The sequence below is a fragment of the Ursus americanus genome, chromosome 18, assembly GCF_024610735.1.
Source record: "Ursus americanus isolate L20-20 chromosome 18, mUrsAme1.1.p, whole genome shotgun sequence".
Classification (NCBI taxonomy): domain Eukaryota; kingdom Metazoa; phylum Chordata; class Mammalia; order Carnivora; family Ursidae; genus Ursus; species Ursus americanus.
Window position 1 is genome coordinate 49,602,523 of NC_142144.1, and position 25,940 is coordinate 49,628,462.

The following is a 25,940-nucleotide window of genomic DNA, read 5'->3' on the forward strand; positions in this document are numbered from 1 at the left end:
CCATTGCACTACTGGGTATTTACCCCAAAGATACAGACGTAGTGAAGAGAAGGGCCACATGCACCCCAATGTTCATAGCAGCATATTCCACAATAGCTAAATCGTGGAAGGAACCGAGATGCCCTTCAACAGATGACTGGATTAAGAAGTTGTGGTCCATATATACAATGGAATAATACTCAGCTATCAGAAAGAACGAGTTCTCAACATTTGCTGCAACATGGACGGCACTGGAGGAGATAATGCTAAGTGAAATAAGTCAAGCAGAGAAAGACAATTATCATATGATTTTTCTCATCTATGGAACATAAGAACTAGGAAGATCGGTAGGGGAAGAAAGGGATAAAGAAAGGGGGGTAATCAGAAGGGGGAATGAAGCATGAGAGACTATGGACTCTGAGAAACAAACTGAGGGCTTCAGAGGGGAGGAGGGTGGGGGAATGGGATAGGCCGGTGATGGGTAGTAAGGAGGGCACGTATTGCATGGTGCACTGGGTGTTATACGCAACTAATGAATCATCGAACTTTACATCAGAAACCAGGCATGTACTGTATGGTGACTAACATAATATAATTTAAAAAATTTTTAAAAATAGATAAATAAATAAATAAATCTTAAAAAAAAAAAAAAAAAAACTTTAGAAAGATCTTAGAATTTTCATTAGTTACCCCTAACCTAAATTCTACAAATTATTTTCTTTGGTGCCTTATATATTGCTTTGTCTCAAAATGCAGATATAAAACAGAATTGATGTTTGAAAAAGAAATCAGTAAGACGTTCAGAGCTGAGATACCAAGAGCCTAAACAGAGGGACTGGAAATTAAGGACACAGATGAATTACTGGATCTGAGTGACAACGCAAAAGAGAAAGTGACTCGAGTGCCTGTGTGGCTCATTGGTTAAGCCTCTGACTCTTGATTTTGGCTCAGGTCATGATCTCAGGGTTGTGAGATTGAGCCCTCCCTCAGGCTCTGTGCTGGATGTGGAGCCTGTTTGGGATTTTCTCTCTCCTGCTCTCTCTGCCACTCTCTCTCTCTCTCAAAAAAAAAAAAAAAAAAAAAAAGTGAGAGAGAGAGACAGAAAGAAAGTGACTGAACTTGGGAACTGATTTTCTGTTCAAAAAGAGACCAAAGAGTATCAAAGATTACCCTCAAGATGTGAAATTTAGAGTAAATGAAGAAAATGGTATGCTTATGATAGTAAAATGGTTATACCGTTTAAAAACAAACAAACAAAAAAACAACTCAAAGGAGAAGCCATTAAGGTCTATAAAGAATACACTGAATTTAAAGGGCACTATAGGACATGAATTAGAAGTGCCATAGGAAAAGGATATACAAAGATATATAAAAGAAAAAGTCCACATAAAAGGATATAAAATGGCTCTTAAACTTTATCATGCACAGTAAGAAAAATGGAAGTTAAAACTATTTCAGGATATCATTTTTTACCTTTCAAATACATCAGAATACAAAAGTTTGAAAACAATGGGATGGCCAGGGTATGGGGAAAACAGGCACCTTCTTACACTGCTAGTAGAAATATAAATTGGCACAATTTGGTAATACCTGTCACAATTACAACTGTATATATGTTTTGATCTGGTGTATAAATCTATCTTTATTTAACAAATTCTCCCAAAATTTAGGAGCTTACAACAACACTGACAGACTTACATCTGTCATGGTTATGAGGAGCTCTACTGACCCATTCCCTAGTGAAACTGGTGAATATTATTTTAAAACAATCACTAAAATCTTCTATAATGGTTCTAAGGGCAATTGAAGAAATATATTTTCAACAAAATCTACAAAAATTCAATAAGAAGGGCAACCAGTTATGGAAATCAAAAGGGAAAAAAATTGGGAAACGTGTCACAAGTATGAGGAAATTAAACACACTCCTAAATAAACAATGGGTCAAAGAGGAATTCAAAATAGAAACCAGAAAATACTTTGAGATGAGTGAAAATGAAAACACAAAATATCAAAACATATGAGATGTCACTAAAGCAGTGCTTACAGGAAAATTTATGGCTCTACGTACCTATATTAAGGAAGAAGAACGGTTTAAAGTCAATAACCTAATGATCCAACATTAGTGAAAAAATAACAGTTAATTAAATCTAAAGCAAGCAAAAAGGAGGAATAATAAAGATTACAGAAAATAGTAATGAAACAGAACAGAAAAGCAATACAGAAAATTAATGAAACCAAGAACTGTTTTTTTTTTTTTTTTAAGATTGATCAATAAAACTGACAAGGTTTACCTAGCTAGGCCACAATAAAGAGAGAAGTCACAAATTATCAGAATCAGAAGTAAAAAAGAAGATAGTGCTACCAACCTAATAAAAATGAAAAGGATTATAAAGGAATGTTATAAAAAAGTGTATGCCAGCAAATTAGATAACCTAGAAAAAATAGACAAATTCCTAAAAAAACACAAATACCAAAAGTGACTCAAGAAAAAAGTAGAAAACCTGAAACAATCTATTCAATTAGCAATAAAAAAATTAACCACAAAGCCCAGGACTGAAGGGGTTTATGGCTGAATTCTATCAAACATTTAAAGAACAACCAATATCAGTTCTTCAACAACTCTTCTGAAAAAATAAAAGAAATGGGAAATACTTCCCAACCCATTTTATAAGGCCCATATTACCCTGATACAAAAAACAAAGATATCATAAGAAAAAAAAAAAAGAAAACTACAGACTAATACCTCTTATGAATGAAGACACAAAACTCCTCAACAAAATACTAACAAACCAAATCCAACAACATATCAAAAAAAAAATACATCATAACCACCAAATGGAATTTATCCCAGGAATATAAAGTTACTTTAACATCTGAAAATCAATTAATGTAATACTTTGTGTCAATAGAATTGAAAACAAAAATCACACAATCATCTCAATATACACAGAAAATCCATTTGACAAAATCCAACAACCTTTCATAATAAAAACAAACTATGAATAGATGGGAGCTTCCTAAACCTGCTAAAGCACATCTATGAAAACTCCACAGATAACATTATACCTAGTGGTGAAGGACTGGATGCTTTCTCTCTGTGATCAAGAATAAGACAAGGATTAAAAAAAAAAGAAAAAAAAGACAAGGATGTTAGCTCTGGCCTCTTCTGTACAACAACGTACTGGAGTTCTAGCCAGGGCAAGTAGGCAAGAGAAAGAAATAAAACTTTCAAAGTTGAAAGGAAGAAGCAAAACTATCTCTATTTGTAGATAATATGATCTTATAGAAAATCCTAAAGAATCCACTAAAAAAAGAACTAAAATAAAAGAGTTCAGTACGCTTGCAGGTTATGAGATCAATATGCAAAAATCAATGGTAATCTACACAGTTAAACTAACCAATCTGAAAATAAGGTTAAGAAAACAATTTCATCTATAATAGAATCATAAATAATAAAATACTTAGAAAGAAATTTATCCAAAACAGTGCAAAATACAAACTCTGAAAACATTGTTGAAAGAAATTTTAAAAGACTAAATAATTGGAAAAACATCCCATGTTCATGATATAGAAAACTTAACATTGCTAAGATGGCAATATTACCCAAACTGAGCTACAGATTCAATACAATCTCTATCAGAATTCCAGATCACTTCCTTGTAGAAATTGATAAAATGACACTAAAATTCATTTGGTATTACAAGGGACCCAGAAAGCCAAGACAATCTTGAAAACAAAGAACAAAGTAGCAGAACTCACTCCTAACTGATTTCAAGCTTACTACAAAACAATAGCCATCAGGACAGTTTAATACTGGAACAAGAACAGACGTATAGATCAATGGAATAGCACTGAGAATTCAGAAATAAACTCGTGCATCTCTGGTCAACCTATTTTTAACAAATGCAAAGACCATCCACTGGGAGGAAATAGACTTTTCAACAGGTGCTAGGACAACTGGCTATCCACATGCAAAAGAATGAAGTTGGATCCTTAATTCACACCATTTACAAAACTTAAAACAGATCAAAGATATAAATGCACTATTATCATTGTTTGTGAAGAAGGGAAAGGAACTGCTGGAGACAGGAGTGAGAGGAAGACTCCTCATTGTATATTCTTTAACACTCTTAATTGACTCATATAATCATATGGCCAACATACCTAATCAAAAAACTTTTAAGCTAAAAAAATTATATATTAAAAAGTCACAAAAAGTTAAAGAATTCCAGTTAATAGAGAACAAAAAAACTATAAAATCACAAGTTTTAACTCTTAATGAAGTAATAAATTCAGATAATCAATGAATACTAAAATTAGGTGAAATGTTGATGGAAAAGTAAACACTTGCAGGGCACCAATACATTACTACATCTACTTTCTAGATTACCTGTTGGCCCTAAGGTAAAAATACACTTTATAATGGAGGGATCAGACTGTCATTAATGCGCTTATTAATCAATGATTAATACTATCATTACTGAAATTAGTACAATCAGACAATATGCACTTTCATTTGAGATGTTATGAAGTACATGGAACAATCTACGAAATATTTGTGCCAAAGAGTTGAAGCTGAATATAATCAAGCTTTAGATATACCTTTCAGTTTATGATAACTAAAGAGCAAAAGTGAAAGTGAAACACAAGGAAGCAATCAAGTGAACCCAGAATACAAGATCTTCTAAAGGACAACTAATTACCATGTTCATTTAATAAGATGATGTCATTAAATATAAGAAGAGTACAGACTGTTCTAGACTAAAGAGACATAATCCATTGATCAAAGTTATCACAAAAAGATCTGGATAAGACACTAAGTGCCTTCTTTTTTTTTTTTTTTTTACTTTTTTTTTTTACTATGTGCCTTCTGATATGATGTGATAAGAATTATATAATTATACCTAAGAAGATTTTTGCCAAAACATAAGATCTGAATAAGCCTCTAGATCTAATGACAGATTAATGGTAACTATAAGATACAGAATATTACATTCAGAAAAATCCAAAATGTGAGAAACTCTATGGGATAAATGAGCAGATTGATTAATTGACTGATTGATTTTTAAGTTTCAAAGACAGGGCACCTGGATATCTCAGTTGCTTAAGCATCTGACTCTTGATTTCAGCTTAAGTCATGATCTCAGGATCGGGGGATCGAGCCCCCCTTTGGGCTCCTCACTCCTTACTCAGTGGAGAGCCTGCTTAAAATTCGCTCTCCCTTACCCCCCTCAAATAAATAACTAAATAAATCTTTAAAAAATAAATAAAGTTACAGAGAAAGAAGAGAAGGATAAGGAACCTATATATTCAGTGGGTAGACTATGTTTGGGTCCTCAGAGGAACAAACCAGCATTTTTTTTTTTTTTTTTTTTTTTGGAGAGAGAGAGAAAGAGCATGAGCAGAGATGGGGGGCCAGAGAGAGAGAGAGGGAGAGAATCTAAAGCAGGCTCCACACTCAACACCCCAGAACAAACCAACTTTTTAAAGAAGTATGAGACCAAGGGCGCCTGGGTGGCTCAGTCAGTTAAGTGTCTGACTGTTGATTTCAGCTCAGGTTATGATCTCAGGGTCGTGAGATCGAGCCCTGCATTGCAGCCTGCTTGAGATACTCTCTCTCCCTCTCTCTCTGCCCCTCCACCCTTGCTCGTGCTCTCCCTCGCACCCTGTCTCTCAAAAAACAAAAACAAAAAAGAAAAGAAGAAGAAGTATGAGACCTTTGGAGAAATCTGAAAATTGACTGGATATTTGTATGTGTTCAGGAATAATTATAGAACTCTAACTATGATCCCATGGTTTTATTAAAAAGAGCCCTTATCTTTTAAAGTTAGAGTCAATCTCATTTAAGGACTCAGAATTTGTTAATTTGCCTATTCACTAAAATTCACTGATAAACCTACAATCAATACCCATGGCATTTTTCAATCATTTGCAGGCATGCCCGATGCGGCAAAAAATTTAAGTTGCCCAAACCACATGTTGCCAGCAGAGGTTAAACAAGGCGATGTTCTGTTTCAGTTCTCATACCATAAACAAGTGTTCTTCTCATGGTCTATTTAGGGCCACATTTTTCACAATTTTGCACTTTTTATGGATGGTTTCACTGTTAAAAATGATCACCAAGCATACTGCTGAAGTGCTATCTAGTGTTGCTCAGTACAAGAAAACTGTGATGTGTCTTTTGAAGTAAAGAATGTATTAGACAACTTTTGTTCAATCATGAGTTATAGGGTATCATGAGTTCAACGGTAATGAATCAACAATACAGATTAAATAAGATGTCTTTAAAGAGAAACATACATAAAACAATGTTATATGTTGACCAGTTGACAAAAAGTTGTGACCAAAGGCTCTTAGGAACCTAAACCTTTACCTTCCCACAGCAGTGGTCCAGTGTTGGCTAATTCAATGCTTGCAATGACTTAATAGAACATGGGAGTTCTTTAATATATATATCTCTGCCTTTGCATCTAATTGAAATATTCCATAATAAAAAGTAAAACACATGCACACAAATATATGTACCAGCATACTTCATTTTATTGTGCTTTGCTATATCGTGCTTTGTAGGTACCAAATTTTTCACAAATGGAAGATTTGTCACAATCCTTTGTCAAGAAAGTCTATTGGGGGGCACCTGGGTGGCACAATGGTTAAGCGTCTGCCTTCGGCTCAGGGCGTGATCCTGGCGTTATGGGATCGAGCCCCACATCAGGCTCCTCCACTATGAGCCTGCTTCTTCCTCTCCCACTCCCCCTGCTTGTGTTCCCTCTCTTGCTGGCTGTCTCTATCTCTGTCGAATAAATAAATAAAATCTTAAAAAAAAAAAAAAAAAAGAAAGTCTATTGGTACCATTTTTTCCAACAGCATTTGCTCACTTCATGTCTCTATGTCACATTTTGTTAATTCTTGCAACATTTCAAAGTCTTATAATTGTTTTAGGGCATCACTGACCACATGCAAATAAGAAGGCAAACTTAATTGATAAATACGTGTGCTCTGACTACTCCCCTGACTGGCCATTCCCCCATTTCTTTCCCTCTCCTCAGGCCTCCCTATTCCCTGAGACACAACAATATTGAAATTAGGCCAATTAATAACCTACAGAGGCCACTAGTGTCCAAGTGAAAGGAAAAGTTGTATATCTCTCTTGAAATCAAAAGCCAGAAATAATTAAGCTTAGTGAAAAAGGCATGTCAAAAGCCAAGACTGGCCAAAAGCAAGGCCTCCTGAACCAAACAGTTAGTCAAGTTGTGAATGCAAAGGAGAAGTTCTTGAGGGAATTAAAGTTTCTACGCCAGTGAACACATGAAAGATAAGAAAGCTAAACAGCCTTACTGCTGATATGGAGAGAGTTTTAGTGGTCTGGACAGAAGATCAAACCAGCTGCAACATTCCCTTAAGCCAAAGCCTAATCCAGAGCAAGGCCCTAACTCTCTTCAATTCTGTGAAGCTGAGAGAAGTGAAGAAGCTACCAAAGAAAAATCTCAAGCTGGCAAGTTGATTCATGAAGTTGAAGGAAAGAAATCATCACCATGACTTAAAAATACAAGGTGAAGCAGCAGGTGCTAACGGACAAGATACAGCAAGTTATTCATAAGATCTAGCTAAGAGAATTAATAAAGGTGGCTACATTAAATGACAGATCTTCAATATAGATGAAACGGCCTTCTATTGGAAGAAGATGCAATCTAGGACTTTCATAGCTAGAGAGAAGTCAATGCCTAGCTTCAAAACTTCAAAGCACAGCCTGACTCTATTGTTAGGGGCTAATGCATCTGGTGACTATAAGGTGAAGCCAATGCTCATTTACCATTTTTGAAACCGTAGGGCCATTAAGAATTACACTAAATCTACTTTGCCTATGCTCAATGAATGGAATAACAAAGTCTGGATGACAGTACATTTACGACATGGTTTACTGAAAATTTTAAGCCCACTGTTGAGAACTACTGCTCAGAAAAAAAAGATTCCTTTCAAAATGTTACTGCTCACTGACGATCTACCTGGTCACACAAGAGCTCTGATGGGACGTGTCTGAATGCCTGTTAACACAATATCCATTCTGAAGCCCATGGATCAAGGAGTCATTTCAACTCCTAAGTCTTACAATTTAAGAAACAGATTTTGTAAGGCTGTAGCTGCCGTAGATCATGATTTTTCTGATGGATCTGGGCAAAGTCAATTAAAAAGTTTCTGGAAAGGATTCACCATTCCAGATGCCATTAAGAACAGTCATGATTCATGGAAAGAGGTCAGAATATCAACATTACCAAGAGTTTGGAGGAAGTTGATTGCAACCCTCATGGATGACTTTGAGGGATTCGAGACTTTGGTGGAAAAAGTAATGGCAGGTATGGTAGAAACAGCAAGAGAACTGGAATTAGAAGCCAAGTCTGAAGATGTGATTGAACTGCTACAATCTCATAATAAAGCTTCAACAGATTATGAGCTGCTTCTTATGGATGAACAAAGAAAGTGGTTTCTTGAGCATTTCCTGGTGAAGATGCCATGAGATTGTTGAAATGACAACAAAGGATTTAGAATCTTTTGGTTTGAAAGAATTGACTCTGATTTTGAAAGAAATTCTACTACAGGTAAAATGATATCAAACAGCATCACATGCTATAGAGAAATCTCTCAGGAAAGGAAGAGCCAATTGATGAGGCAAACTTCATTGTTGTCTTATTTAAGAAATTGCCAAAGCTACCACAACCTTCAGCAACTACCACTCTGATTGGTCAGCAGCCATCAATATCAAAGCAAGACCCTCCACCAGTGAAAAGATTACAACTCACTGAAAGCTCAGATGATGTTTAGCATTTTTTTTTAGCAATGAAGTTTTTTTGGGGGGAGGGAACCAATATAGTATTTTTTAATTAAGGCATGTACATTGTTTCTTTAGACATAATGCTACTGCGCACTCAAGGCTACAGTATAGTGTAAGCATAATTTTTATAAGCACTGGAAAACCAAAAATTCTGGGGCACCTGGGTGGCTCAGTCAGTTAAGTGTTTGCCTTTGGCTCAGGTCATGATCCCAGGGTCCTAGGATCAAGCCCCGCACTGGGCTCCCTACTCAGTGGGGAGGCTGCTTCTCCCTCTCCCTTTGCCCCTCCCCCCACCACTTATGATCTCTCTCTCTCAAATAAATAAAATCTTAAAAAAAAAAAACCCAAAAATTTCATTTAACTTGCTTTATTGCAATATTTATTTTATTTCAGTCTGGTACAAAACCCACAACAATGGGTTATGCCTATACACAGACATCCAACAAAAAAACTTATCAGGAAATTATAATATAGTGCCAAAAAGTGAAAAAAAGAGAAGAATTACAGATAAGCATTTCTCCAAAAGGGTACTATTGGTACTTGGAGCAGTACGGTTCTTTAATTAAGTCAGATTACCTACTCATTTCAGTATGTTTAGCCATCCCAGCCTGCACCCACTATGATAGTAGCACACTACTTGACACTAATAATGTAAGCAAAGCTTTATCCTCAAGGCCATTCATCACAGCATCATTAAACAACTTTTTAAATGAAATAATCTTAATGTATAAAAACAAAATACTGATTAAATATAAATGATGTATCAAAATAACAGAATACATTGTAACCACTAAACATGATACTATTCTTCTTCTGAAGATGATTAACTTAATGACGATGATATTGACATCCATAAATTACATTGCCTTGAATAAATCCCTAACAGCATGAAAAATAAGAAAGAGGACAAAAGGGACCATAAATATGAGAAACATCTTAAAGAGAGAAGGATGTGCTCACAAACCCAGAGAAGAAAAATCATAATTCAAAACCAAAATGATGCCTACAGTGGAAGAGGAAGCTGCTGTTTCTCAAAAAGGCCCAGAGAAAGGCTCTAAGTACCCAGTTAGCAAATACAGAGAAGAGAAGGCAAAAGGGATCAAGAACACTAATAAAGGAACCACTTACCAAAAAGCGGAGTTTCTCACTCACCTGCGGCATTTGCCTACAGCAAATGGCCAAAGACTACTTTCCTCAATCAAAAGAAAATCTTAAATCTTCAGTTTGAAAGGGCCCACCAAAAGCTAAGAAGGTTGGATTTTTAAAAACCCAAATTAATAGGTGATACTGAAAGTTTACAATATTACATATAAAGAGAAAATCCAAACGTTTAAGCAAGCTACCTAGAAAAAATAAGAATCATACTTGAACTGGGATCATACATGCACTTGGGAGCACCTCTGTATGCTAAAAGAAGACACTAGACCTATACTTTCAAAAATCTGAAGGAAACAGAGCTATAGTTTCAAAAATCTAAAGGAAATTATATTGACACAAAATTTCATATTGGACGCCTCAGTTAAAATTCTGATGGGTAGGGACACCTGGGTTGCTCGGTTGGTTGGGTGTCTGCCTTCGGCTCAGGTCATGATCCCAGGGTCCTGGGATCGAGTCCTATGTCAGGCTCACTGCTCCGTGGGGAGCCTGCTTCTCCCTCTTCCTCTGCCTGCTGCTACCCTACTCGTGCTCTCTCTCTTTCTCTGTCAGATAAAAAAATAAAATCTTAAAAGAAACATCTTTAAAAATTAAAATAAATAAATAAATAAATAAAATTTCGTATTCAACTAAATTATCAGCCAAGCATAAGGACAAATGAAAGACACCTTCAGGCATGTAAGGAGTCAGAAAGTGGAACACTTGTGCATCCTTTCTGAGAAATAATTTTGAAAATATAACCCAATGAAACATAAAAAGAAAGATGTGGGATCCCAGGAACTGTGGAACTAGTCCAAGAGTACAATGAAAAGCAATTCTAGGATGATAGCTATGAATAGGTTTAGAAAAGCAATTGGTCCAAATTCGTACCAGAAGCCAACGGGCTCAGGGAAGAATGTTTTCAGTTATTATAGAAACACAGACATTCTTACTATAAGAAAAAGCAGAAAAGAAGGGCAAATAGAAATTCCAAGGGGAGGGGCGCCTGGGTGGCACAGTGGTTGGGCGTCTGCCTTCGGCTCAGGGCGTGATCCCGGCGTTATGGGATCGAGCCCCACATCAGGCTTCTCCGCGATGAGCCTGCTTCTTCCTCTCCCACTCCCCCTGCTTGTGTTCCCTCTCTCGCTGGCTGTCTCTATCTCTGTCAAATAAATAAATAAAATCTTAAAAAAAAAAAAAAGAAAGAAAGAAAGAAATTCCAAGGGGAAATAATGTTGTCCAGGAAGACCAAGGTATGGATATTAAACAGACTTAAATGTAGCATTATTTGGGTAACTAATGGACCACACAGAAAGACAGTGTATTTGACTTTGATATTGAGAATATTTTTTTTAAAAGACAAAGACTGAATGGTATACCATTCTTCATTTTTCACAGGTCAAAACATACTACATAGTTCTCTAGGAAATAATGTTCACATAATTTTAAAATTATAAATGCCACTTAAACAGGTTTCCAATTTCAAAAGTCAACTCAAATTCCAAAGCCTCTCATAGTATGACCTATGGACAACATCAGAATTATCTGGAAAGCTTATTTTAAAAAGACTTCTGGACCTTATCCAAGAAATCCAGTAGATCAGGGGAAGTCTCAGAGATCTGCATTTTAATAAATTCGTCAGGTATATCTTGTGCACACTAAAATTTCAAGAATCATAGCTGTAAAGCAATAGTCTCTAAAATTTTCCATTACATACCTTATCAGCAAAAGGCCTTTGAGTATCCACCCCCAAATATATGTGCAGTTATTTACAAATTGTATATATTTACTTTTATATGCATATTATGTACACTGAAAAATAGAAATCTCAAAGGATAAAACAAATGACCCAATAATATTTTAATATTTGATTCTGTCTTGACCAAGAAGAAAGTGAAAATTAAAGAGAATTTTGGCGAGTTTAAAAAAAATACCAAAGTAATCAAAACCACAATGAGATACCACCTCACACCAGTCAGAATGGCTAAAATTAACAAGTCAGGAAACAACAAATGTTAGCGAGGATGCAGAGAAAGGGGAACCCCTTTGCAATGTTGGTGGGAATGCAAACTGGTGCAGTCACTCTGGAAAACAGTATGGAGGTTCCTCAAAAAGTTGAAAATAGAGCTACCCTATGACCCAGCAATTGCACTATTAGGTATCTACCCCAAAGATACAAATGTAGTGATCTAAAGGGGCACCTGCACCCCAATGTTTACAGCAGCAATGTCCACAATAGCCAAACTATAGAAAGAGCTCATATGTCCATCGACAGATGAATGGATAAAGAAGATGTGGTATATATAAGTAGAACATTACTCAACCATCAAAAAGAATGAAATCTTGCCATTTACAACGATGTGGATGGAACTAGAAGGTATTGCACTAAGTGAAATAAGTCAATCAGAGAAGACAATTATCATATGATCTCACTCATATGTGGAATTTAAGAAACAAAACAGAGGATCATAGGGGAAGAGAGGAAAAAATAAAACAAGACAAAACCAGAGAGGAAGACAAACTATAGAGACTCTTAATCATAGGAAATAAACTGAGGGTTGCTGGAGGGGAGAGGAGGGAATGGGGTAACTGAGTGATGGACATTAAGGAGGGCATGTGATGTAATGAACGCTGGGTATTATATAAGACTTGTGAATCACTGACCTCTACCTCTGAAGCCAATAATACATTACATGTTACTTAACAGAATTTAAATTTAAAATAAATAAATAAATAAATAAATAAATAAATAAATAAATAAATAAAATTAGAAAATTGGAAAATATATACAAATAAAATGAGAGGAGGCTAACAAAAGAATCACAGAAATGACTACTGAATTCCCAAAAATATATCTTCTAGGTTTATTCAGCTAGAAAACAGTGGGATTGAGAGTGATCACATTTCATCTCAAGGATGATTGAGGAAATAACAAGGGTACTGCAACAAAAGGCTAATTCTGATTATCAAAAAGGAAAAACTGATTGATGAAGTGAACACATAAGCAACATGAAGAGAAAGTGATTACACTAAGAGTTCACGATAACCAAGGATGATTAAACTATACATAGGTATGTATCACAGATTTTAAAAAGTTAATTCCAGAGAACACTGGAATGATCCTAGGGCTAGACACACCAAAGGTGAATAAAGTTCAAGTTATCAAAAAAATGACATTCAGATTATATAATCATGATTCCAATAAAGAAAAAGAAAAAGGCATCTATATTCTTAACTTCTCATTTAGCCAATGTACTGAAATCCATTTAATAGGAAACCAAGTGTTTTAATTGGTATGCTAAGCATCATGGGACTACTGTATTCCAAACATTTGGTAAAGAGTACCCAGCATCACTCCACTGTTTCTAATGACCAAGGAGAAGCCCAATAGTCTATAGTTAAATGAATGGGCATCCCCTACAATGTAATACAGACTGCTAAGTGAAATCCCTCTGCCTATTCCAGAACACTTACTCTATTCTGGCAAGGTCATCTCAGGCCTTGAAGTATACACCGCAGGGGCGCCTGGGTGGCTCAGTCGGTTATGCGTCTGCCTTCTGCTCCGGTCATGATCTCAGGGTCTTGGATTGAGCCCTGTGTCCGGCCCCCTGCTCAGCAGGGAATCTGCTTCTCCCTCCTTCTCTGACCCTCCTCCCCACTTGTGCGCTCGCTCACTCGCTCACTTTCTCTCTGTCTCAAATAAATGAATGAATGAATGAATGAATGAATGAATGAATGAATGAATGAAGTACACGCTACAGTTACTTCAGGGGAAAAGTGAGCCAAGTCTAGAAAGGATCATGTCTAGAAAGGTGTCAAGAGAGGCAGTTTCAGAGTAAAAAGCCAAATAACAGGTACCTCTCCAATTTTTAAAGTTGAGCTGTAATAGCTCCACACACACAAATACACGGACACATAGATGCAGACAGACAACACACAGAGACACACATAGTGTCTAAGTCACAGTTTGATCTCTTACCCGCCAACTTCCCAAATACGTCAGAAAAGGAGGAGATATGGCCTATTTGTATTTGGTGAATTGGCACCCCTTGAAATAAGTCCAGTAATTATAACATCATGTTCCACATTCATTTGGAAATCAAATATCTTTAGGGGCTTAATGCCAAGTTTTAATTTTAATAATAAAGAAAGAGAAATTCAACAAACCAAATACTCATGGGAAAAATAACTTGGGAGCTCACCTTTCCACAACCAAACTGACTGCTTGTGTGAGATCTGGGTTTGTCACCTGGAGACGTTTCCACAAAGACCATACAAATTCTTTATCAGCCTTAAAGAAACAAAAGACATTTTTAATGCATTGCTTTGTAGCTAAGTCAGAGAAGGCACTACATTAAATTAAAAAAATGAAAAAAAATTACTTGCTCCCTAGTTCTATAACTAGAAAAAAAATTCTTGTAAAGTATTAACAGGAAAGCTTTAAACAGTTCTTACACTGGTACTCCACATTCACTTCTACTCTTTCTACTACACACACATTAGGGTTGAAAATGTTGGAATGCTGAATATCATGGTAAATTTGTTCTAAAAGAGAACTGTTCTCTATTTACCACTCCATTTGTCAGCTCCCCTTTTCAGCAAAATTCCTTGGAAGAGTTGCCTATAATCGTGGTCTTCACTTCCTCACCTCCATTCACTCTATTACTTCCTCCAGTCAGATGTCCCTCCCCACCAGGATGTTAAACTCCTTTTTCAAGGTCCTCTATGTAGCCAAATCCCATAGACAATGGGCAGTTTTCGTCCTTAATGCCTAGGTCAGTTGTTATGACAACTGTAGCTGAGAGTTAGGAGTCACTTGGGGGGAAGTTTTTTAAAAAATAGTGTAGATCTAGAGATTCTGACTTAATTGGTTTCAGATAAGGTTCAAGCGCCAGTATTTCTTTAAAGTTCCTCAGGTCATTCTGTGCACTCCAGGTTGAGCACCGTTGCTCTAGGGGACCTCATTCAGTCCCTCAGTTTTATGTATCAGCTATACACTGAGGACTTCCAACATTTCCATCCTTAGTGGTTTTCTCCACCCCTAGGTACAGACTCCAATCTCCAACTGCCTACTCAATAATTCCACTTGAATACCTAACAGCTATCTCAAATTTAACTTATCCAAAAATATTCTTTATTTCCTACTCTTTCACAAACCCACTCCTCTGCAGCTCAGAAAATGACACCACTATCCAGTCATTGTTCAAAGGCCTAACACCTGTAAGTCAATTCTGTTCTCTTTTCCTCACACTTTATCTCATTCTAACCACTTCTCACCACCTCCACCATCATCCTCCTAGTCCAAATCACCCCTTCTCTTGCGTAGCCATCCGTGATGGTCCCCTAGCCTCCTTATAGCTCAAAATCCTCCAGTGGATTCCCATCAGATTAGGAAAATAATCCAAACTCTGTAACAAGGCCACAAGACACATTATCTGACCCCTACACACCTCTCCAACCTCATCTGTCATTCTCTCCATTCATTATACACGCTGGTTTTCTTGTTCTGCTTGTACCAGGGCCTTTGCACATGTACCATCCACCTGATTTTCATTTAGATTATTTCCTCACTTCATTCAGGTCTTTGCTTAAATATCACCTCAAGAGAAATCTTCCCTAACTACTGTATTTATAGCCACCCAAACCCATAGTCTCTGATAACTTTTCCTTAATTTTTTTTTTCCCAGCACGTTCCATTTCATACTATATTTGGTTTGATGGTTTTACTTGTGTGACAGATATTTCTATTTGTGTCTGTGTCCATCATCCATTCTCTCCTTCCTGTTAGTAACAGAAACCATTTGGCTTTTTTCTGCCCAATTAAAAGCCTGGCCCCTCTTACCTATGGGATGAGACTAAGTTCTGCCAATGAAATATAAAGGTTATTGCTGGAAATATTAAAATTAGACTTCTGTCTACCAAATGTGTTACAAATATTTTTTCCTAGTATGTGGTTGCTTATTTAACTTTATTTATGATACAGTGTTTTTGGAAAAGAGTAATTATTAATTTATATATTCATATTTATCCATCTTCTCCATTATGGCTTATGGATTTTATGTACCAATTTTTCTAATTGGACTTCTCTACTCAGAGATTAGAAATATATCTACCTATACTTTCTTCTAAAATTTTTATGTTTTCATTTTTTAATGCTCAAATCTTTGATCTACTTTGTTTATGTATTTTTTTCAAAAGACTTTTGACAGCCTGAGTACTATAGACTACAACCTTACCTAAACATTCCTATATATCATGCTTTACTTTATTCCCTTAGAAGCAAGAATTTAGAATTTGGGTATTAAAATGATTCAAGTTAAGAACAAGAAATGTCACTATATAATTCGTATGTCATAACCTGCCTGGAAGGTAGTAAAGGTAAGAAAGAATAAGCTATGCAATATAATGTGCTCTAATATCTCTACTTTAAAAAGGCATGTTGAGGAAATTATAAAATCACTTGAAACCAATATTATCTATAAATTTATCTTACAGCTCACTTCAAAACAAAATAGCAAAGATTTACATATATTTTCACCCAACTTTTCTACCTAAAATACTAAGAAAGGTTAGCATTAAGTAAAAATGTAAGAGTAGGTTTTCATCATTTATAAAATGAGTTACTTCCACTTAACTAAGACTTAGTAACAAAGGACTCAGCCCCAGAACAGTGAAAGAGATATAGCAAGAAATCCAAAAAAATCTGATGAAAAAAATCTTTACATCACAAAGTTTATTAAACTCAGCCTACAAAAGAGTTGACTAAATGCCTGGCAATTTGAGTCTAAATTATCTTAGTAATGGGTTGGCCTTGACTTTCACTAATCAGCTGGCATGGAAATACGTATCAACTTTGCAGACACAGACATCCAAAACTATCTCTTTCACTGGGTACGTACTTTCCCAGCACTTAGTTTAGTGTCTGGCAACATAATAGACCCTCAATTGACCTCTACGGGAGGAATTAATTCGACAAACATATGAAAACTATTTCCTGCATTTAAATAAATAATTTGCCTATCAGAACCCAGGGAAAACAATGGAATGAGTTTAATTACACAGTATGGCACAAAGCAGACTCTCAACAAATTATTATTATGACAAATAACTGCACAAAATGATTCACATACCAAAATACAACCACTAACACCGGTGAGGATTCTAATTATACAGTAGGTTTTCAAAATTTTTTTTCTTTATGAATGACAGGGTACGTTTTCAACATACCTAAATATCTAACAAAAAATATAACTAGTCATATAATCTTAATTCCAACATCACATGCTTCATTAAACTTAGTTTCATCACTGAAGTTGGAGTAATAAACATACATTTATTTATTTATTTATTTATTTATTTATTTATTTATTTATTTTTAAAGTAAACTCTACATCCAATGCAGGGTTTGAACACGAGCTGGAGATCAAGAGTCACACGCTCTACCAACTGATCCAGACAGGTATCAATGTATCTTTCATTTAAATGCCCTAAATAATTTTTAACCTGAAATTGGATTACAGGTTTAGTGAATATTTTTGGTTGCTACTGAAAAAAGGAACTAAGCTTTGAGATATATGTACGTCACACACCAATATATATGTGTACGTATATACGTGTATACGTATTACACATATATAGCATTACTTCTTCTCTTCTGGTATTCTACAGGTTGTGATAAATGTGCACATACACATACTTGTAATATCCTGAACTGCAAATAGAACACATTCTTGAAATTCATAATCAACATTAAGACTATGGTGAAGTTGGGTTCTAAATCAATGAATGAGGCATAAATGTCATGAACTTAAAATTGTCCTTTGAAACACCCTTGAAATTTCATTAGGAAAAGCTACATTGGGAAGCCAATGTCTTATCCTCAGTAGGTCCAATACAGACAGCTTTCTCTCCACATTAAAGTTAATCATGTTTTCTTCAACTAAGCATTATGTGCATGTTGCTTGCTAATATGGAGCCATATGAAAAAAAAAAAACTTTAATATTACAATCACAAAGAGTTGGATGAGAAACTCTTGGAACTAAGATTGTTTTCTTTTATATGCTTATTCTGAGTAATTCCAATGGGGTGGAATGGTACACGGACCCACTCAAACTTTTTTTTCTCCACCAAGTACATATAATTGAATTCCTGTAAACTAAACATGGAAAAAAAAAATAACAACTAACCTGTATGGAGCTACTATTTATGACCAGAGACTAATTTGCAGGATTCTTTTTCCCCAAACTGTACATTTGACCCATTACTGTGTCAAATTAATTTAGATCTGAGCACTATTTTTTTTTAAAGCAGAATTTTAAAGAAAAATCAGAGTCCATGACGAACAGTTAGGGTAAACATTCTTTCTGAAATTCTAGGTATGTGTATGTGTGTATACTCACTAGGTTAAGATGAAAATGAATTTATTTTGGGTTGCAATTTTTGAAAGGTTTGAAAAACAGGGTAATACTATGTTTTTGGGTAATGTGATTTCTAGTGAGTAAGTAAGTAGAAGAACAAAATAAAAAAGGTCTAAAAGTGAATGTTTAATTATGTAAATGCTTTTTTTATAAAACAATTGGGAGTTCAATTATTATTTCTCCAAGTTTCCCCAAGAGCAGGAGTGTGGTTTGACCACAGTTTTGAATGGGATACTGCCAATCTCATCTCACATTACTGGAATGCCTATGATCATCTAACAATGTCAACATTACAAAAATCTCAAGAACCATCATTCTAGCCTAATTATGACCATCTCTATTCTTACATTTGCCTAGAGGACTTTAATCATCTTCCTAGTCCATATATTTCCAAGGTCACAAGGGCCAACACCATATTTGAAGCTGCGCTTTTCAAGAACTAGGGGATCAGTGGGCTGTTTCCAACAGAGTGATTTCCTTAATCAAGTCAGTTATAAAAAAGTAAGTATCTCAGCTCCTTAGCCAGCTATAACTATGCGATATATACAGAAAGGAAAAGGGGAGAGTATAGAAAGTATGGGCAAAGAGCATCTGAGTCACTTGTCAAAGTAACAAAATCCTTTATCATGGGTTAACATCTTTATCCAAGGGTGAGGTGTGTAGACGACAAAATGCTTTAGTTCACTGGTGTCTCCTATTTGTTTCTTCGCTCCTTATCCAGTGGAGACCAGAAAATGCGCAAATGAGAAAGAAGCAGTGACATTATATTTCCCCAACCTGTTTAAGCAAATGCATATTCAACTTCAACAAAATTGTCCTGTTTTTACAGCCTTGACTCAATCAGCAAAAACCTACAAAAGGGGCAAAAGAATCCAATAGAACAAACTATGAGAGAGAATTAATTTCATGAATTTTTACTAATCTAAACTGACGATACTGTTCATTAAATTTATCTTGGTTGTTAGCAGTTCCTAACTGATTCTATCTTAATTACTCTTGAAGACAGAGTGATCAAAAGATTTATTGTTGAGTAATCCCCAACATTTATATCGCCCAACCCTATCTAAAGGTTCTGGTAAAATCAGAGAAGAGATGGTGGTAAGGATGCAAAACTAAAATAATATCTCTTTGAACACTGAGTGCAGTCAAGCCATCTTTAATAACTCTACAAATAACAGGCAAGTAAATTAACATAATTGATTTACTAAATGCTTTTCACTGGCAAGATGACATGACAATGAAATTTCTCTCTCAAAGATATACAGAATTCGTAGAGCTGGTTAATAAGCAGTAAGCATCATCTATTACGTGTTAAAGTTCCCGGCCTAAGACTCCCTAAAAATCTGTGTTTACCACTTAAGTTTAACATAAGTTTACTTAAGAACAAGTGTGGGTTTGAAAATTTTAAAAAGGCTCCTACATCGATGGATTTTATTTTAATAGACGTGTTTCAACTTTCCTGTTCAACATATCAACTCGTGGACTGCACTCAACTCCTCTCCAAGTACCACTTAACAGTCAACACAGGGAACTTGGACTTTTGAGGAAGGGAGGGTGGTGCGACTGCACGTTTTGGTGGTATCCAAGTGAAGAAAACCAAACCCAGGGCGCCGAGACGAACCCCGCCCGGCCTGTCCGGAGAGGGGCGGCAGCCGAGCCCCAGGTCGGGGAGCCTGGCGCTGCCGCGTCCCCTCAGTACCCAGCAGAGGGCGGGGCTGGGTGCGGAAGCCGGGAGGGAGCGCCGCCGGGCGGAGATGGGTGGGTCCCGAACCCGCGCAGCGACGCAGCCTAGACAGAGGGAGAGGGGCGCGCCTCCCCACCGGCCCCGGCCCCGCTGTGTAGGGGAAAGGCCGGCGGCCCCCTCGATACCTGACACAGGGCCAGCTCCTCCTTTAGGCTGCTCAGCTCTTCCTCCAGCAGCTGCGTCCGGGTCACCATCGCCTCCTCTACCGAGATGCCCTCTAGCCGCTTGGACCCCTTGGGCGAGCTGAGGAGGGGAGCCTGAGCCGGAGCTGCCCCCCCTGGCCCTCGCCGGCCCCCTGACCCTTCTTCGCCCCGCCAGCATATATCGTTTTTGTCCACGACGCCCTCCCGCACTGCGCTCGCAAGACCCGAGGACTCGCTGCGCACTGCGTGTACCACAGTTCCCCGCCCAACACGTGGGGACCAGGGGCCCAACTGTCGCGCTGGGGGCGGAGGGAGCGGTGAGGCCGGCGAGCGCGCCGCCATGGCCGCGGCTGGTAACGGGTCAAGTTCCCTGTTGGAAACTCCACCTCCCCATCCCCGTCCTGGGGAGCCCGAAGCTCCGAGCCGCGCATGCGCAAGCCTTTTCCCGCCTTGGCGCGCGGGGTCTCGCGCTCGCGGATCCTGGCCGGCTTTTCGCGGGACGCGCGCCCGGCGCCAGAGCTAGACTGCGCGCGCGCCGTGGCCCAAGGGGTTGGGCCTGTCCCTCGGCGCGAGCCGCCCGGATAGGCGCTGCCCCAGTCTTTGGTTCCCAAAGCCACGCCTTCCCGCCCACCTAAAACCCTACCCGCCACTTAGCGCCTAGCTTACATCCCACCTCTTAAAGTCTTCCTTGACAAGCCCCTAGCCCCAAATGATCCTTAACTTGTGAATTCCTCCGCCTTCAAGGTCCCTGCCAACTCGTTTGTCACGTTTCATTGACCGCCCTGGAGTGTTAGTTACACGGCTAATCTCTCCAGCGCTGTTGTAAGCTCCTTGAGGATCAGGGAATAAGTTTTACGCTTAAGTGTTTTCTTCACACCCTTTAGCAAAACTGCTTTAGGTACAGCTGACATCCAGCTCGCTGACTGATGTCAGGGAGATGTGGAAAGCCTTTTGTTGAGCTGGGACTATCAGGCGGATTTCCCATTTGAATTTTGATCCTTTGCGCACCCTTTGTCTTTTGTTTTGCAAAAGTCATGATTTCCTTTGAGTTTTTATGGCAGCTTCTTTATGCAATTGGCTGAATATCAGAGCGAGTGTGTCCCACATGGCCCCACAGTTTGGGTCCTTCGACCAATCTGAAATCAGTAATTCTGAGCTTGGTTGAAGAAACAAGAACAGCTTTCTTTCTTGCGGCTCATCCTCTCCCTCCCTCCCTTTCCGTCTCCCTTTTTCCTTCCTTCCTTCCTTCCTTCCTTCCTTCCTTCCTTCCTTCCTTCTTCCCTTCTTTCTTTATAAACTTAGAATAGGCAATAACCATCTTTCTCTTTGCCATGATAACACGTCCTACTCGTGATGATTTTAGTAAAGGGATCCATGTTGAGCTAGCACTGGAGTTCTACCCAAAGCTAGATTGCTCTCTTCTGCAGAAAGGGTTCCAGAATACAGAGAGCTGAGGTGGGGGAAAGGAGGACTGTGGGAGTAGGCAGGTGACCACTTTAACTGATGTCCTCTTCATTTAATCAAAATTACTGCTTTGTGCCAGAATTTAGTCAGCACATCCAAAGACATCCTCCCAATTAGAATCCTGCTAAGGCAGGATGAGTGGGCTTCCTTCCCACCAAAGGTAAACACCTCACAAAATTTATAAAAGGATTACGTTAGAAAAAGTACACAAAAGCCTGTCTTAGAAGTAACTCCCATCCTGAGCATTTACTATATGCTGGGTCCAGCATTGAATACTTTTCATATATGTGCTTATTCAATTCTTACATAATGGTAAAATAGATATTATTCCCAATTTACTCGTGAGAAAACTGAGACTTGAGAGATTACTGTACCCTGCCTGATGTCCCACATCTGGTATTAGAAAAGCTAGAATATGGATCCACTTAACTCTAAAACCTGTCTCTGATCCCTACCCTTACTTTGTACCTCTCACTTGAAATACAGCAGTATGTGTGAGCTTGTGAGATTTCATTGGGTTTAAGATTGGGAATTCTAATCACATAATTCACAAGGTTGTCATGAAATCAATAAGAATGCACATTCTTAATGGCTATTTGTTGTTCAACTCAAAAGGGTATCATTTCATCCGATTATAGAAAGATTCTTTTGAAAAACAGTGAAATCTCTTCTACTATGTACAAGAATAAATATACATTTTTGACACAAAAGAATATCCTGAATCTATGACTAGGTAGACAGTTTTTTTGTGGTAAAACACCTGTAACATAAAATGTACCATTATAACCATCTAAAGTGGCTACAAATAAAATGTCTTTAAGTATATTCACAGTGTTAGGCAACCATCACTGCTATCTAGTTCCAGAACATTTTCACGCCCCCAAACCAAAACTCCATACCCATTATTCATTCCGCATTTCCACTACCCATCTCACCCCCTAGGCTCCAGGTAACCACCAACCTGCATCTGTCTCTGTGGATTTGCCTCTCCTGAATATTTCATACAAATGGACCCATAACATGTGGCCTTTTACATCTGGCTTCTTTCACTTAGCGTTGTTGTCAAGTTTCATCCATTTTGTAGCATGTATCTACTTTATTTTCTTTTAGCCAAATAATATTGCATTATATGGGTATACCACGATGTGTTTCTCCATTCATCCTCTGATGGATATTTGGGTTGTTTCCACCTTTTGCCTATCGTGAATAGAGCTGCTATGAACATTTACATATGGGTTATTGTTTGAACACCTATTCTCAATTATTTTATATATATACCTAGGAGTGGAATCGCTGGGTCATATGGTAATTCTATGAGGAACTACCACACTGTTTTCCACAGCGGCTGCACCATTTTACACTCCCACCAACAATGTATGAGAGTTCCAATTTTTCCACATCCTCACCAACACTTATTATTTTCCCTTTTTTATGGCCATACTAGTGAGTGTGAAGTGGTATTTCATTATGGCTTTGATTCACATTTCCTAATGACTAATAACATGGATCGCCTTTTCATGTGCTTTTTGGAAATGTATCTTTTTTGAAGAAATGTCAATTCAAGTCTTTTGTCCATTTTTAAGTTGCGTTGTTTATTTATTGTTGAGTTATCAGCGTTCCTTACTGGCAGACAATTTTTAAGCATAAGAAATTGCACATTTTCACGAGGTGCATAGGGAGTTCTTTCTTGTATTATTTCTGAAAATGACACAAACATGTGAAATACTGAATATTAACATTCATAACTCAGAAAGATAAGTTAAAGATCTGTAAAACTATCTGAATAAAAATGTCCAAAACAAACAATGTCTCTCCTCTGTAATCCTTTGTGCAAAGGTTTAAAAGTGATGATGTGTGTTCTACAGAAATTAATAATAAAGTCTGCCAAATGAAATATATTAAAATATAGAAACACATAATTCCCTCCATATCATCATTGTATACTTGAAATATTGTGGAAAATGAGGGAAATGTGCAAATTAGTATGGTATTTAAATTGCATCTCTCATTTGAATTTTAAAAATTTATTTCTAACTTCCATTTAAGAAGACAAATGTATTAGCAGTTTCTCAGCCTTGACAGTTCTTTGTTTCCAGAAAGAAGGCCAAATTTAAGACATATGTATTTCTCCTTTACAGATTTGGTATAATCTTTATTTGGTCAGCAGAATTTAATTATTAAATTTTAAGCCACTATTAGGTGCTGATGATGCCTTAAATATCATAGATTTCTTTCACATCATTTTGAAATTTATTTCAATTTTTAGGGTTTCACTAAATGAGTTAAATCAAGAATGGCCTACTGCCCACCACTTCAACTTTAAAATAGAAACCCACATGCTGAATGTGCCATTGTGACATTTGAGTCAGCAGCAGACATATCTCATCAGTCTAATATGGACAAATTGCAATCCAGGAGTTAGTCAAAGTAAACCAAGAAAATTGTTTTATGCTTACAATTACAATAATTTTGTTTGAGTGATTCCTGGCAACTATTGATTCCCTGATCAGTCTGAGACCACTCCAGGTCAAGAACATAGGTATCCAAGGATGACATCATCTCTTCCAGTTGTCCCATGTGCTTTTCACACAGTTCAAAAATGATGACCTTACAGAGTTATGACAATAGAACTTCATTTTTCATTTTCCTCTGTAGTGATTATATAATAATTCAAAATTACTTAAATAACTGCCTTCTTTCCCTAATACTAGGCTTTTCTAAAATTATCTCCATTGAATCCTAACTCCTGTGGGTATTGTACTGGGAAAAAACAAACAAACAAACAAACAAACAAACTGGGGTGTTTTAGGTTTGAGTAACTTTCTCAGCTTACTTAGCTCAGCAAAATTTGGAATACAAATCCCAAATTCCCTGAGGAATTTAGGTGATTTAATACATAAGGTTGCAGAGTTTCAGCTTGTTGTTTTAACATATGACCAAAGTGAGACAACATTCTACCTTTTTTGTCCTTATTACCTGTATTTCAATTTCCTCCTCCCTAATAGATGGGATGGTAACCCCATAGTCTTGGGTATTCCTTACCCTCAAGGCAATATTGCAACAATATTCCAGCTCTTCATCTATTTTGTTCCTCTGGTTTCACCTGAACATGAAGGACTTCTTCCATTGCCAGTAACCTGGTTTAACATCTTTATCTTAACAAGGCTTACCTATTCCCTATTCCAGCGCTCATACACTATTAGAGCACACATGCACACATGCATACACACACACACACACACACACACATACATACATACACACACTGGCATTTGGTCTTTTGTGATTTTGTGATTTAACATCCCCATTTCTGGCACAGACCTCCTAAAACCTTTAGAATTTCCTAAGTGATGAAATTTTAATGGTGTCTTCTTCCTATGTTAGTAACTTTTGGAATGGAGGTAAGAATGGGAGCTGGTTGCCAGTGGAGCCAACCATGGGATTAGAGGGCTAGACATTTCAGACTCTGATTCCCTTCTTGCTTGGCAAGATGATCAGTCAGAGCCTCAACGGGAAGTTGAGGGTAACTCATAGCAAATACTTTGAGGAACAGTTAAAACAGAGACGAATTACAAAGGTCAGGGTAGGATGGAAGGAAAGCACAAGTGATAGTACAAAACTTCAAGGCTAATCAAAGGGTGGGAGATGTTATCACCCTAAACTCGAAGAGGTGAGGGGAATGGTACCAGTTAATGGTACCAGGAGACAGAAAGAACTGTGTACAGAGTGTTGCCTGGCGAGGGATACAGACCCAAGAGACAGGGAGCCAGGGGATCAAATACTCAAACCTCACTGCTTTCCCTTACGCCCATCTGTTCCCCACTGGCTGAACCCAACCAGTTCTTACAGGGCAGCCCAGCAGGACACAGAGCAGGACAGCAAAACATCAAGAGACAATCTGGAGGGGTAAACAGAAGGTGTCCAGCTCAAGAGTCCTATAGAGTCTAATAAGCGACAACAGGGACACAGTTTGACTAGCATTCTGTTTATAGCCAATATATGATTTAAAGTAATAACTCTTATGTTGTTCTCATGGCAGCTGGCTAGACATTACAACTTACAAGTCCATAAAGGAGAAAAAGGTAAATGACATGTTATAAAGAGGAAACGGAATCCAGGCAAGAGTTAGGGAAAGAGTTCAGGGCTTGTGAACAGAAAAGCACCAAAGGGAATGCATCTACTTTCTTTATTGCCTTCACATTCTACATCAAAACTCAGTTTTCAGAAA

The 25,940-nt window shown here is 37.5% G+C and overlaps 1 protein-coding gene across 5 annotated transcripts in view; it reads right to left on the reverse strand.

The window, feature by feature from the left end:
- Window positions 1-20,639, reverse strand: part of CNTLN (centlein) — a 286,705-nt gene extending 266,066 nt beyond the window's left edge. For all 5 annotated transcript variants that reach the window (XR_015727497.1, XM_087869621.1, XM_045780217.2 and 2 more), the window contains exons 1-2: window positions 20,231-20,639; window positions 14,146-14,234 (exon numbers count right to left, since the gene is read on the reverse strand). Coding sequence is in view for 4 of the 5 variants with exons in the window: in XM_087869621.1 (XP_087725747.1) it covers window positions 14,146-14,234; window positions 20,231-20,590 (449 nt within the window). In the remaining variant the exon portion in view is untranslated. The remainder of the gene's footprint in view (window positions 1-14,145; window positions 14,235-20,230) is intronic.
- Between the last annotated feature and the right edge of the window lie 5,301 nt (window positions 20,640-25,940).